The 13,138-nt window shown below is 39.1% G+C and overlaps 1 protein-coding gene across 2 annotated transcripts; it reads left to right on the forward strand.

Moving 5' to 3' along the window:
* The first annotated feature begins 1,869 nt into the window (after positions 1 to 1,869).
* LOC103814987 (riboflavin-binding protein-like) lies at positions 1,870 to 12,802 on the forward strand. Of its 2 annotated transcripts, none has more exons than XM_050977476.1 (6): positions 1,870 to 2,016; positions 2,854 to 3,011; positions 3,757 to 3,856; positions 4,933 to 5,061; positions 9,343 to 9,454; positions 12,499 to 12,802. In XM_050977476.1, exons 2-6 carry the CDS (start codon positions 2,873 to 2,875, stop codon positions 12,742 to 12,744), a joined length of 726 nt encoding a protein of 241 aa, XP_050833433.1. In that variant the 5' UTR covers positions 1,870 to 2,016; positions 2,854 to 2,872; the 3' UTR covers positions 12,745 to 12,802. The 2 variants fall into 2 exon arrangements, with proteins under 2 accessions (XP_050833433.1, XP_018767941.1); XM_018912396.3 differs by lacking the exon at positions 1,870 to 2,016 and adding an exon at positions 2,312 to 2,383.
* The last annotated feature ends 336 nt before the right edge of the window (positions 12,803 to 13,138 follow it).

The raw sequence follows: 13,138 nt of genomic DNA on the forward strand, positions 1-13,138 counted from the left end.
TGAAGAGATGAACAGAAGTTACAGGGTACTGATATTAAAGTTAAAATGAAACGGCGGCAGGAATCCCTAAAGTACAAGAATATCACCAAGTGCTTGAAAAAAAGTTAAATTTTAAATGAGTTAAATTAAGATAAATGACTCCTTCAAGTATGGGAAGAAGTAAGAAAATTCCTTTAACAAATTTCCCAGTATAAGACATCAGACAAAGCAATCAGTAGAGAATACTTTTAGAAAAGAAGCAAGAGTCATTTCTCAGGAGATGATGTATAGCCAACATCACTAAAAGCTCCTTAGCCTGAGCCTGCTTACATGTACTGCTAACCAAAAGCCAAGTCTGGGAAATCACAAACATATGACAATTTTCCTTCCTGCTGCTAGAAACTCTGCCTAATCTCCCAGCAAGTGGTCCCATTTGGCTCATACTCAAAGCCTGAAAGTGATCCCAGTTTCCTATAGCTTAATATAATTTGTATGCCAATTCAGTGAGCAGAGGCATTACAAGAACCTCCTGGCATGCTGACACCTCACCAGTGTCCATGAACTTCTCACAAACTAAGCAGGAAGAAGCAGAGCATGAACTGTTTCTGTGCTTTTCACCAGGCTGGCCAGCCTGTCCACTCCTCACAGGGTTGAAAGTCAATGTTCATATTATACTTTGGTCTTTATTTTGTATGACTACACAGATCTGTGTGCTGAGCAGCACACACCAATCCTTTACTTTGCAAAGCAGCAAGGAGCCCCATGAATTTCAGCCAACACTAGATCAAGCCACATGAGGTGAAAGCATGGGTAATAAACCATTAGATTGACTTCATTTTCTCCTATAGTTACTTTATGCCTTTTTAAACATGCCTTAATTAAATTCATTCTCTAAATTTGCCTTAATTAAATTCATTCTGGAACATGAAAATTGCTCAGTTTCCACTCATCTGGAAAAGGCTCTTTTTAGGCCAGCAAGACTCATCTTGAGGCATTTACTAGAGCTAGAATAGGAAGCAGTGCTTACAGCTTGCAGAGATTGTTTTATTATCATGCATGTGCCTTTGCACACTGAGAATCAAACCACACTTCTGCTGTGCCAAGGTTTGTATTTTCAAAAAGAAAAAGTTAGTAGATAATGGCCTCAGAGTATCATCTAACAAATCAGTGTTCTACTTAAAACACAAACCCAACAGATGCTGCTTTCCTCATGCATATAAATAATGCAAGGTACTGAGGGGTGCTGCTCTTTACAGTACAGCAAGACAACCTGTGAAAATGAGTGCAACCATTTATCATCACCACCGATGGTTTATGTTTAGATGCAAATGCTCTTTGCAGAAAGCAGGTTTCTCAATGAAATCCCATCAGGAGCCACTATCAGTGGTACAATCAACCATTTCTTGTAGTGCTTGTGAGCCTGGTTGTAAGGTACATATGAGACAGGTATAGAGCAACCAGGGTGAACAGCAGCAGGTTTGGAAGGCATCTTTTATGAAGACAGAGCAAAGAACTGGGAATCAGGAGACATGGACTATCTTCCAGGGACTGTAGTAAAATTACTGTGTAACAAGGCAAGCCATTAGTCAGAATTTGGTCAGTCGGGCTGAAATAAGAAACATTTAATATCTTGAATTTACGATAGCCTGAATTTGTGGTGAGAGCTCCATGAAACTGTTGTATAAATTAATTTAATAATTAATAATACAAGGAATCATGGAAAAATCAGGCAGGAGGGGTTAATGGCATTTGAAATACAGGGGAGCTATTGTTTTTCTACTTCTAACCCGTGTTTGTACTTTCCTCTTTATCATGTCGACTTTTGCAAGCAATAAAAGGGCATTATGTGCTGGTCATTGCATCTGCTTTTGAGATAAATTTGTGTTAGCATTTCAAAGGGTCAAGGAACTCTTCCAGGGCAAACAAATTCTGGAGCACTGATGCCAGATGGTGTGTATATAAAGTGGAAAATGGGAAAAGCAATTTACTGTGTTCCTGTTCCAGGGAGAAGTATCACCCAGAAGGAAAGCAAAAGAGGTGAGAAATTACTGAGAAACTGAAGAGATAGTTTTCTCCTTCTGTATAAATTGGTCTTTATATCTGAAAAGTCCAGGTACATAGAAGAACTGCAGTACTTATTCAGACAAAATTATTCCAAAAAGTTAACAGGAATATTTAATTAAAGAATGAAGGGTTAAATTAATAATATGTACAAAGAATACATTGATTTATGTAAAAAGTTCTAGATTTATCTTTATAGGTGACTAATGTATAGCCTGTGTTTAGAGAAATTTTAGTCACAATGACAAAGCATTTTTGTCTTGCATTTTGACCAAACTCTACAAAAGAGGCAGAAAATAAGAGATCAGGTTCTTAAATATAAATTAGCATAACTTCAACAAAGGTGAGTATTCAGTGTAATTTATCCAGCTCAGGTGGTGAATACTACTATCTCACTTGCAGCTATATTTAATGCATAATTTCCAAGTGTGCAAAAAAAACTCTGAATATTTTTTTCAAATCTAGTGAAACATACAAATGTCTCTTGGAAAGCTTAAAAAATAATTCAGCTCAGTGGAACAAATTTAAAATTATTTTCTTAAATATTGAAAATTACAACATGCTTTCATACGTAGCCTGAATTATTGATGACTATTATCACTTGCCCCCAAACCTCAGAAATATGTAACAGAAGGTTAAGTGTTCAGTTATAAACAAATAGGAAGGGAGAATGTGTCTTAGTATTCCTGTGTGCATCTTTGCTGAGCATTTTTATTGTATTATCTATGTAGTATTTTAAATGCAGTTCTTCCTTTTAATGTTATGGGTTCTCCTAGAAATAAAAGATGTAAACAAAGACTTCTCTCCATACAGGAAAAAGAGCTGAAGAACAATGCTGAGGTTTGCTATCACCCTCCTTGCTCTCATAACATCATCCACCTGCCGAAAATATGGATGTCTGGAGGGGGACACCCAAAAACTGAAGCCAGGTCCTGAGCCAAAGATGCAAGAGTGCACTCTCTACTCTAAATGTAAGAGCAGTTTAATTTTTCCCAAATATGGTCAAGTACAGCATTGTACACCTTAATTGTTTTGGCTGTTCCCCTAATTTCTCAAAAATATATAAGATGCAGTATACATTGTATTTGAAAACCTCCTTCATTGGCATTTTGCTGCATGCGAACCAAGAGTAAGATTCTGGGTCTTAACAAAGTCAGCTGTAAAGCTCTCATTGACTTAATTTATTTTCTTTTCAAAATTCTGATGCAGTTTGCCTTTCTTGTAGTCCCATCTGCTTAAAAATCTTTACAGCAAAGATTATTTTGATTTATTGTAATTAAGTATAAGAATCAATTGTAGCAGACATCAAATGGGAAAATTTGAAATCAAAATTCTATTGTAAGCAAAGTACAGCACTTATTAAAATTCTTCAACTCTTTTATTTTTATGTTTGGTAGTTTTGGTAAGTTTGGTAGTTTTCAAAGTTAGTATCCCTTAGGATGTGGCATCTGGCAGAACACTGGTAAAATTCTTGGGACTCTCTGGGTGCAACTTGACAAAACACTGTTTATGTCGGTCTGCCTCACCTGGCATTTACACTGCCACTTTCACATCCAAAATTGTTAGAGCTTGAGTACATATTCTAGTTACTACTGTTACTACTCAGAGACTTTATCACTTTATTGTTCAAACCAGATTAATCTTACATTTTGCATCTTCCACATACAGTGTTAAAAAGGAACACTTATTGCAAGATCTTTGTTTTACTCCCAACAGTTTCCTGTTGCTATGCAGACTTCACAGCGCAATTGGCTCATTCCCCTGTAATTAAAGTAAGCGACAGCTACTGGAACAGATGTGGGCAGCTCAGTAAATCGTAAGTCAGCTTTGATGTTTTCTGTGTCCTGCTTCCACTGATCTGGGCTGGAGCAGCCACCAGCTGCTGATGGACATTAGGTTACCCGAGAGATTATGTCACCCAGCCTAGTTTCCCATCACCTTTTCTCTGTAACTGACCAGCCTCTGACTCTTCTTCTCCTCTCACACAAACCCACATGATTTCTGCCGTTTTTTCAAGACAGGGTTATGTTTTTTCAAATTTGCTTTCAGTATAGAACCAGATCTTGCAATGCAAACCAGTCATAAACTCAGTAGGTGACAACCACCCTGCACCTCTGTAGCTCTCCAACCATCACCCAGCAGTGAGAGTGATCTGTAATGAATAGAGGCTTCTTCCTTTGTTTAGAAAGCACATCAAGTAGATTACTAAATCTCACCCAAAAAAAAGCACAGGAGTCCAGAAATGAAACAGCTGAAAATTTAGAATTAAAATTCTTGTAGTCCTGTGGGTTTTGTAACCATGAAAAATGTCTCCTTAATTAAGATTTTTAGTACCCCGTTAGATGTTAAAGCTGTGAAACATGGCAAGTTATAGAAATAAAGGGATGAAAGTACAAAACAATTAAGCAAAAACAGATGTGAAAAAGTAACAGCTCTTGCCTGCCCCTCCCAGGAGAGCATCACAGTATGCAATTTTAAGTAAATTCAGCTGGGCTGTGGGAAAAATCTAAAGATTAGTGAAACCATGAGGCTACAGCACAGACAAAGCTTTATACTATAGTTTTAATCTACATTTTATTATTGCCTGGAATCGTTGTTGCCAGGAAAACTCGAGTCCTCAAAAGTTTATGGAAAGCTTACACAAATAGGGCTGAAATATGCATGGAAACATTTGTGCTGTAGCTGGCTGTGGTAATTGCACGGTCAGAGCCTGTACACAATGCCAGAGGAATGAATTTCAAACTTAGGCATTAACAGGGCCAAAGGATGCTTTTCTGTGTTTGTCTCCTAATCTGTAGTATTGCATCCACATCAAAGCAGGCCTAGAAAACTGAGGCTGTAGCCTTAGTGCTCAGAAACAGGCTTATTTGTGGCTTTTCTCATCCACCACAGCTGTGAAGATTTCACAAAGAAAATCGAGTGCTTTTACCGGTGTTCTCCAGATGCTGCTTACTGGATCCATCCCAATGACACTGCTGCTATCCAGGCTGTTCCATTGTGTCAAAGCTTTTGTGATGACTGGTAGGTTCAGCTTTTTAATCAAAGTATTTTTATTTCATTTTAATATGCCTGTGATTCAGTGGTGTTACATCACCTTTTCTCTTGTTCTGCTTCTGAATTTCTTGTTGGCCCTCTCTGCTTTCCTTCTGCTAAGCTACTGCCCCCAAAATAATAATGACACAGGCTGTGAATGCAGGATGGGGACACTAAGATGAGTTTAGTGACTTGGGGACAGCACTGCCCTGCTCTGGGGGAGGATGCAGTGCAGTGGCATTGTGACAGAGGAGCTCCTGCCACACTGAGGGGCACTGGCAGCAGCAAGGGCCTGCCCACCCTTCGAAAAGTCCATGTCTGTGAAATATCATTTATGCAATTAGCATTTTCAATCTGAATGCTTGATCATGATATGATACATTTGTTTTGCATGTATAAAATGCACTACAAAATCTGGAAAGACATCAACTCATGGGATTTCAACAAATTATTGTTACAAAATAGCTTAATTCCTTTAATTTTCACCCTTGACCTTGTCCCTTCTATCATCACACTCTCTAAAATCTCTTCTAAAATCCTGAATATCAGAGACAATTGCAGACAACTAATGCTAAAATTATTAATAGCAATGAGCAACATAATAGCATTGAATTTTGTTTCCCAAAACACAGCATCAGAGAATCACATCATGTTTTGAGTGCAAGGCACATGGTAGGGCAATCCAGCACCCATCTGTCCTTAGTGTTGGGGCAGGAGAATTATATCCATGTAGGGTACTGAAATTTTTCCACTGGTACTTATCCAGCATATATCTCTCCCTCCCTCTCTCTCTCCTTTCCATCCCTGTTTTGAGATGCTGGATCTTAAAAACATCACTATGGGACACAAAAACTCAGTCAGCACCTTGTGAATGTTGTGCCCAGTCACTGGAGGAACTTGTCTGGATGTGTGTGTGAAGCACAAACACCCCAGGCTCTGTTCACACTATAAGATTATAAGTGCTAGCTTTCCATGAAAGTAATGGAATGTGAATGTCCGGATCCCTTAGGCCACTCTGAAAATCAAGGAAAACCATTACAATACTTCTAAAAACATCAGAAAAGAGCTTTTCTTAAAAGTACAGGAAATACAGGACACAGTAGAGTTCTCTTGGGCTGCTCTCTGTCCTGCTTCCCTAGGGCTTTCACAACTTGGATATTATTGACATATGGATCCAGTTCCATTCCCTCCAAGGGCAAAATCATGTGTGCAGTGCAGAATTTCGGTAGGATTTGTCTTCAAATATGTCTCCATTGCTTTGTGCCAGTGAAGGAAACAAGAAGCATAGCTTGGATTTGTAATGGAAGTGAGTGAGAAAGGCTGATGTATTTCTTAGCTTTCCTAGAGGTTTCTCTAGCAATGAATTTTATTTCTGTGTCAGGAAACTACATGTGCCTCAGGAACAGCTTTGTCATGTGCAGTCTTCCTTGCTAAATTTTTTGTAATCTTCTAAACTGAATCCTCCTCAAAGACAAAGGCTGAGACCTTGAATTTCCCTCAGTGCTCTGAATCTTAAAGCTCAGAACCAATTACCAAATATTGCATTTGGGTATTAAGCACTGGCATTGCCAGTAAGCTGCAGAAGAGATCTAATGGGCAAAATGATAGAATACCACTATCTAAAACAAATGTAGCAAAACAAGTAGCATGAAAAGTCTTTACTAAACTGTTATATCAAGTAAAAGTGTAAAGAAAAAAGAAAAGTCTGCTGTAAGTTTAGTTTGCATCTATTAACTAGTTTAAGCCAGCTTCATTGTATATGAGGTTTATACCAAAGTGTAGATCATTGTAGGTCAATTGTAGATCATGCAGGCCAATATTTCATTGCAAAATCCTCAGTGCTCCCTGAGCACTTCCAGAGCCTGCAGGTAAACAGTACTATTAACTTTTGGGGTGTAAACAGTACTTTTAACAGTGGGGTGATTGAGAGCTGCTGCCCAGGAAAACTGACCCTTTTCCAGTATAGAGTCTCCTGGCAGAGAGAGGATCTGCTCTATACAAGTCCTGAGCAATGATCTATGGCTCCTGTTGGCGTCACAGATGCCTGGCCTGAATCAAAAATGTACTGATGGCCCATTACCCTGCATGCTGGTCTGTGTGCCTGCCTAATGCCAGTGTCAAACCCATTCCCTCACCCTGCTTAAGGCCTCAGGCTAGAAAAGAGCCTGGACAGAATTCCCACTCTTTCTGGTGATTTAAAGTAACATTTTTTCATGTTCTATTCACTGGAGGCCCTTTAGCATGCTGTAGCACTGCTGGTGATGTGACCTACTTTCTCTACATACTGTGAGTGTGCCTGCTGCATACTGTACGTCTTTGTGGCCAGAAATGTGCAGAGTATTCTGAATGAACAGTGACTTAATTTAAAAGAAATCCATCTGAGTAGCTTGGGGCCTTCCTTTTCTTTCTATTGTTTTAGGATTCCTTGCTCTCACTAGTCCTTAAACTATTGCTTTTGAAAGAGCCCAATGTACAAGTCATTTTCTCATTCACCTGTGAAAGGGCCCTGTGTCCTGTAAAAGAGAAAGAGCAAATTAGAAAAAATACAGTGGAGAAGGTTTTAAAATAAAAATATGCTGTTCATTATACACAGGGAACTAATATGGTCAGGGAGGGTCTTTTAAGTATTTATGTTTCTCACATTTAGTTAATGTTCAAATAAACTTATGGGGTTTTGGACTGCAGAAATTAGACTTTTCACAAATCATGACTTTTCATAAACTTGATTTCATAATTACTTCCTTTGGGATAAAGAAAAACTCCTACCAATGGAATTATGCCTTGTCACCTGCTTATAGAACAAACCACAGTCAGGTAATAATAGTGATTAGGAAACATTTTATCTTGACAAGTCAATAAATAATGGTGAATAAAAATATAAATCCTTTTATTCATATATTTTATTCATATTCCCGAGGAAACCAGATGCATACCATGAATATTAATTTCTCAAATTTTAGCCTCTATTTCCAGCTGAGCCCCTACCTCTGACAGCAGATTAAGGGATGAACCCATTGAGAGTACATGTCTTCTGACCCTGAGCTGTTTACTTCAGGCCCTGGTTACCTTCCATCTGTTATTGCTCTTTCTCCCTCCAAAAAGCCCAGAAAACTAGTGTGAAGACACTGCAGATATGCATCTTCTGACCTTTCTGCATTTGCAAATCTACTGCAATGTCCAGTTCTCATGACCACATGACAACCCACATATTTCATTTAAAAATGTAAGGCTGCAGCACTCAAGATATCAAAACAGTTTTGAAACATGACCCTGAAGTTCAAAAATGACAAACAGAAAATCTATCCAAAGGCACTAATTACGAATACCATGCTAAACATTAACTTTCTGGAAGCTGTGCCTCATTATTTTGGCACTCTCAGTTACTAGTATGAATAGTCCTACAAGCCAATGAGACTAAATTTAAGAAGATGTTAACTGATTACCAGAAAGTAAAGTCCTTAAAAAAAGTAATAGCCAAAACGTACAGCATAAAAGAGAAGTGGAAGGGAGGAAATTATGTAGGATAATGGTAAGTCATGAGATCTCTCATCACATCGACCAGCCAGCACTCCACTCATTCCAGGCCATTTATAGGTTTTTTTCTACATTACCACTTTCAAATTAAAAATAACTTAAAATTTAAGATTTTAGACCTATGCGCTTGAGGACTCTTATCTTTCTTTCTCTTTTTAACTTCTTTGAAAATGTCATTCTGAGGCTGACAACCTATTAGTTTATATTATTTTGGTTTCTGTGGAATTTCCTTATTTCAGTGCATGCTCCTCATAGCAACTCCCCTGCCTGGCAAACATCATTCTTCTTGTCCCATATTAATTCATAAATACAAACTTCCCCCACATCACCTTCAAGTGACAGTTCACCCCTAGCACTCCTATGCTCTCTTATGATACTGAACAGCAACATTTGTGAAACTCCCTCTCTCCCTCCCAGGATTTCCATCTCTCAGAAACATCAGATTAACAAGCAGAAACCACCCACAACATGAGCCCTTTGCTAAGGCTGTCAGTATAAAAGGTAGTGAGTGAACTGTTTAGTTTTCATGAGAATTTAGGTTTTCCTGGGCAGCTCAGAGTTTATGAACATGTCAAGCTAAGATAATGTGCACATTGCTTGAAGATCTGTTGCTAAGCTGCACTGTAATCACACCATGTTACTAACAGAGCCCCTGGACATCTCTTTGAGTTGAATCTGAGTCTAATGACAAATGTGAGAGAAGTAACTTTATGTTCCACACTAATCTCCATGAAGGTATGAAGCCTGCAAAGATGATTCCATATGTGTTCGTAACTGGCTGACAGACTGGGAGTGGGATAAAAATGGAGAAAACCACTGTAAGAACAAATGTATTCCATACCGTGAGGTAAGAAAACTTGATCAACTGAAGCAGAAACTATGGCAATAGGAGTTCTGGGGTTTTTTCACTGAATATATAGGAGTAAAATGCCATCAGTGAATTATTTTTACTTCAGCAGTTTCAAGCCATCCCTACATCAGACTTTTTAAGTACACAAATTTTCAAACATTCATTTTTATGTACAGCACTCACTGTAGGTAGATATACATTTAATTAATCACTGTTCATTCCACTCGGGAAACAAAAGTCCAAGAAACACAGATATTTTAACCCAGTGGGATTTAGAAAGTAAAAGATAAATGAACTTTGTTCATACAGAAACACTAAGATGCAATTCATAAGGCTCCTTACACAATATGGAGCTCTACATATCTCTGTCTTTTTAAATTGGAATGTGAATTCCCCAACCAGTGAGGAATTTTTGAACTTTTCTTGCCTATTGGGTATCTTTGTCCTTTTCTCTATTTTACCTTGTCCTTCTCCATCCCATCTTTCTGAGAATGTTTAATGGCTGGGACAACTAATTTTATGAGCAAAAGTGTATAAAATGAGAACTGACAAGACTTACAGGAGTAAGGTTGCCTGGAACCTAGTCTACAGACCTTTCCAGAGCCAGGTAGAATTTTTCTAGTGACTCAAGTAAATTTAGCTTCAGAGCGATATAATACAGTTCAAAAGTGTATTTGAATATTTTTAACAGTTGAACTTCATTGAGTCCACGAAAAACTGGCCAAATTGAAGAAGTAAACAAAATTTCGGTGAAGTGCTTAGGGACTGGTAGTAAGGCTTGCAGATTCATTATTTTGAATTCAATTCAAGTGCATGTACTTCCAGAAGTCAGTTCAGCAACTGATAGAAGTGGAAAACACAGTCCAGTTCATGCTGGATTGCTGTCTGCCTTGCAAAAGTGACACTAATCAGCAGACTCAGGAAGGTGGCCAAAACCAAATGGGCTGTGGAAACTTACAACTTAGTTTCCCAGATGTGCTAAATCAGCAGTAGTTCCAGATGAAGTGAAAAACAAAATTATAATCTCCATAAATAATCTCCAGTCTCTGTTCAAGCTGTCCTTGTTTCAGAGATAGGAGTTTTTAACCTTGAGTTCCCTTGTACTTATTTCTTAAAGAAAATATACCATCTGCAGGGAAAAACATGCAGCAAATTCCAAGGTCTTATCACTCAAAGCCAGGCACAGCTATTCCTTAACTAAATGGAGCCACACCCTAAACTACCCATGTTTTTCGCCACAAATAGGCTTGCATGGTAAGTCATCATAAAGATTAAATTTCAGCAGAAAAATTAAAAAACATACACTTCCCATATGAAGATTACATGATATACAAACCCTAGACTGCCTTGGTTTGCACTCAACTCATGGAAGGCTTCTCACACGTCAGAGCACTGTAAACAGTTCCTTTTTTCACACAGAGGAGCAATCAGCAGCCTTACATGTGATGTATGCAAGTGGTTCTAAGGCCTGTTTGGGACAACTGCCGAATAAAGAACAAATGCTGAATATTAAGGATGCACAACTGACCATGGCCAGTTTTAACCTTGTCATTATCCTCCTAGCTGGGTGCTCCCCAAGCAGTGTTAATGCACAGGCTAGGACATTTTCCAAGAAGGTAAAGAGTCAGAATTCTTTGCAGAAATTTAGGAATATGTTGGGGAAACAGTCTATGTGCTCCATGTATTTGCTGCAGCAATCTGATTATCCTGTGATCTTTAAGCAGAATTAGAAGGAAGGTAAAAATAAAATTATCAATTTAGCTAGTAGAAAAGTACAATCACATTACAGAACCTGTGGGACACAAGTATAGGGTGTATACAGGTCTCTTGCATAAAGACCTAAACCAACCCATGTGACAGGCTTTAATACTTTCTGGGATGATTAGCTAAAAGCAGGTAGAAATTCAGAACTGTGCAGGAGCTGGAAGAAAATATCTAATGCTACTTAAAATCACAGGAATAGTAGGAAAGAAAGAGCTAAGATCTGCCTGCCCTGAGAACACAAGGAAAGAACTAGATGGAGGAGCTTTTCTTTTCTGACTAGTGCATCATCCAACCTCCGTACTCCTTCTCCAGCACCTGCATCATCCATGGTGCAAGCCCTGGTTAGAGATGGTATTGGCTGGAAAGCTGGTTTACAGACTACAGAGTCTTTGGGGCTATTTGAAATGGTCTTTGTATTATTCATACAGGATAGTTTTTTAAGGCAAAAGACAACATAATTTTTTCCACATGAGGACACAGGGAGGAACTTGCTAGTTTTTCAGATAAACTCAAGCTGAGCAGGCAGAACGTTGTCACCATTTGAGCTCAGCAAACAAGCAGTATCTTTGTTGTGTGGTTGACAGGTCCTATGACACAGGACTTACAAAATGCAATAGTAGCAAGAAGAGAACAGTTTCACTTGATAAGGGTACAAGAAGCTGCAATTCGCAGCTTTTTGAGCCAGAAAGGCCATTGCCCCCCTGGGAAAAGCACCTTGGAAGCTTGACAAAAACTTACTTTCTTCAAGCCGTTGTTAAATTATGTCTCTTCTCTTTGCCTGAGAGGTCCTGCCCAGCCATGAAGTACATTGCAGCAGGCACAATGAGATCCCTCGGATCTGTGACTCCACTGGGCTGTCTCTGGCCTGTAAATAAAAAGATTCCTATATTCAAAGCACTATCTGGCACTTTCAGCACTACTCAGGTTTCAAGACATGTCAGAGTGTCCTGACATGCTACAAGTTGTAAAAGCTCACACACAGCTTTAACTGTCAGCCCCAGGGTGGAAACAAAGGGCAGCTGTTGATGTCTGCATTTTGTGTAACCACTTGCTCTCAAAACAGACAAATTACTTTTGCCAGTTGTGGGACTGGGTAACATTTTCAGACATCTCAGAAGAGATGAGGCATAGCACACAACAAGACAGTAAATTACTCCAGACAGTTTTTATATCCTGGTACAAATTTTTAAAAAGTGATAAATGTTGATCAATTTGATACAAATGAATGTTAATTCAATTTATTTAAATGTAATGAGGCATTTCTTATTTGCACACAGATGTACGCAAATGGGACTGATATGTGCCAGAGTATGTGGGGGGAGTCATTTAAGGTGAGCGAATCCTCCTGCCTCTGCTTGCAAATGAACAAGAAGGACTCGATTGCAATCAAGTATCTCCTCTCCAAAAGCTCAGAGGAAAGCTCCAGCAGCAGCAGCAGCAGCAGCAGTGAGGAGCATGCCTGCCAAAATAAACTCCTGAAGTTCGAGAAACTAAAGCAAAAGGAAGGTGAACGGACAAGATAAATGCTAGTGGATGTATGTCAGCACAAGAGAAATTGTGGTGGAGGCTGGGCTTGGGGCATCATGCCAGCCTGCTTTATCCCTTCCTTTCTAGAACATAATAAATCAATGGCTGGTTCTATTAATCTTTCTCTGATGTTTTTTCATCTGCATCGCAAAGTTCCAGACAGGCTAGCACAGGTGTAATCTTGTGACTTGAACTGAACAGCTACAAGCCTGAAGGAAACATCCAGGGGCTGACTTTCAGAGAAGAGGCACAGGCAGCCCCTGCTGACTTAAGGTGGAACAGCGAGAACCAGAGACCTCTGGAAGGTCACGCCTGCCACTAATGCACCAAATCTTCAACACAAACACTTCATTAGCCCAGGCACACAGCACTCCTGTCACGAGTTACTCT

This window comes from Serinus canaria, chromosome 8 (assembly GCF_022539315.1).
Source record: "Serinus canaria isolate serCan28SL12 chromosome 8, serCan2020, whole genome shotgun sequence".
Taxonomy (NCBI): Eukaryota; Metazoa; Chordata; class Aves; order Passeriformes; family Fringillidae; genus Serinus; species Serinus canaria.

What these genes read in the sequence shown, in the direction of transcription:
- LOC103814987 (XM_050977476.1), top strand. Translation starts at nt 2,873, where the DNA reads ATGCTGAGGTTTGCTATCACCCTCCTTGCTCTCATAACATCATCCACC. An exon ending in TGTGGGCAGCTCAGTAAATC is followed by an intron (nt 3,857 to 4,932) that starts GTAAGTCAGCTT and finishes CATCCACCACAG; the next exon opens with CTGTGAAGATTTCACAAAGA. An exon ending in CAAAGCTTTTGTGATGACTG is followed by an intron (nt 5,062 to 9,342) that starts GTAGGTTCAGCT and finishes ATCTCCATGAAG; the next exon opens with GTATGAAGCCTGCAAAGATG.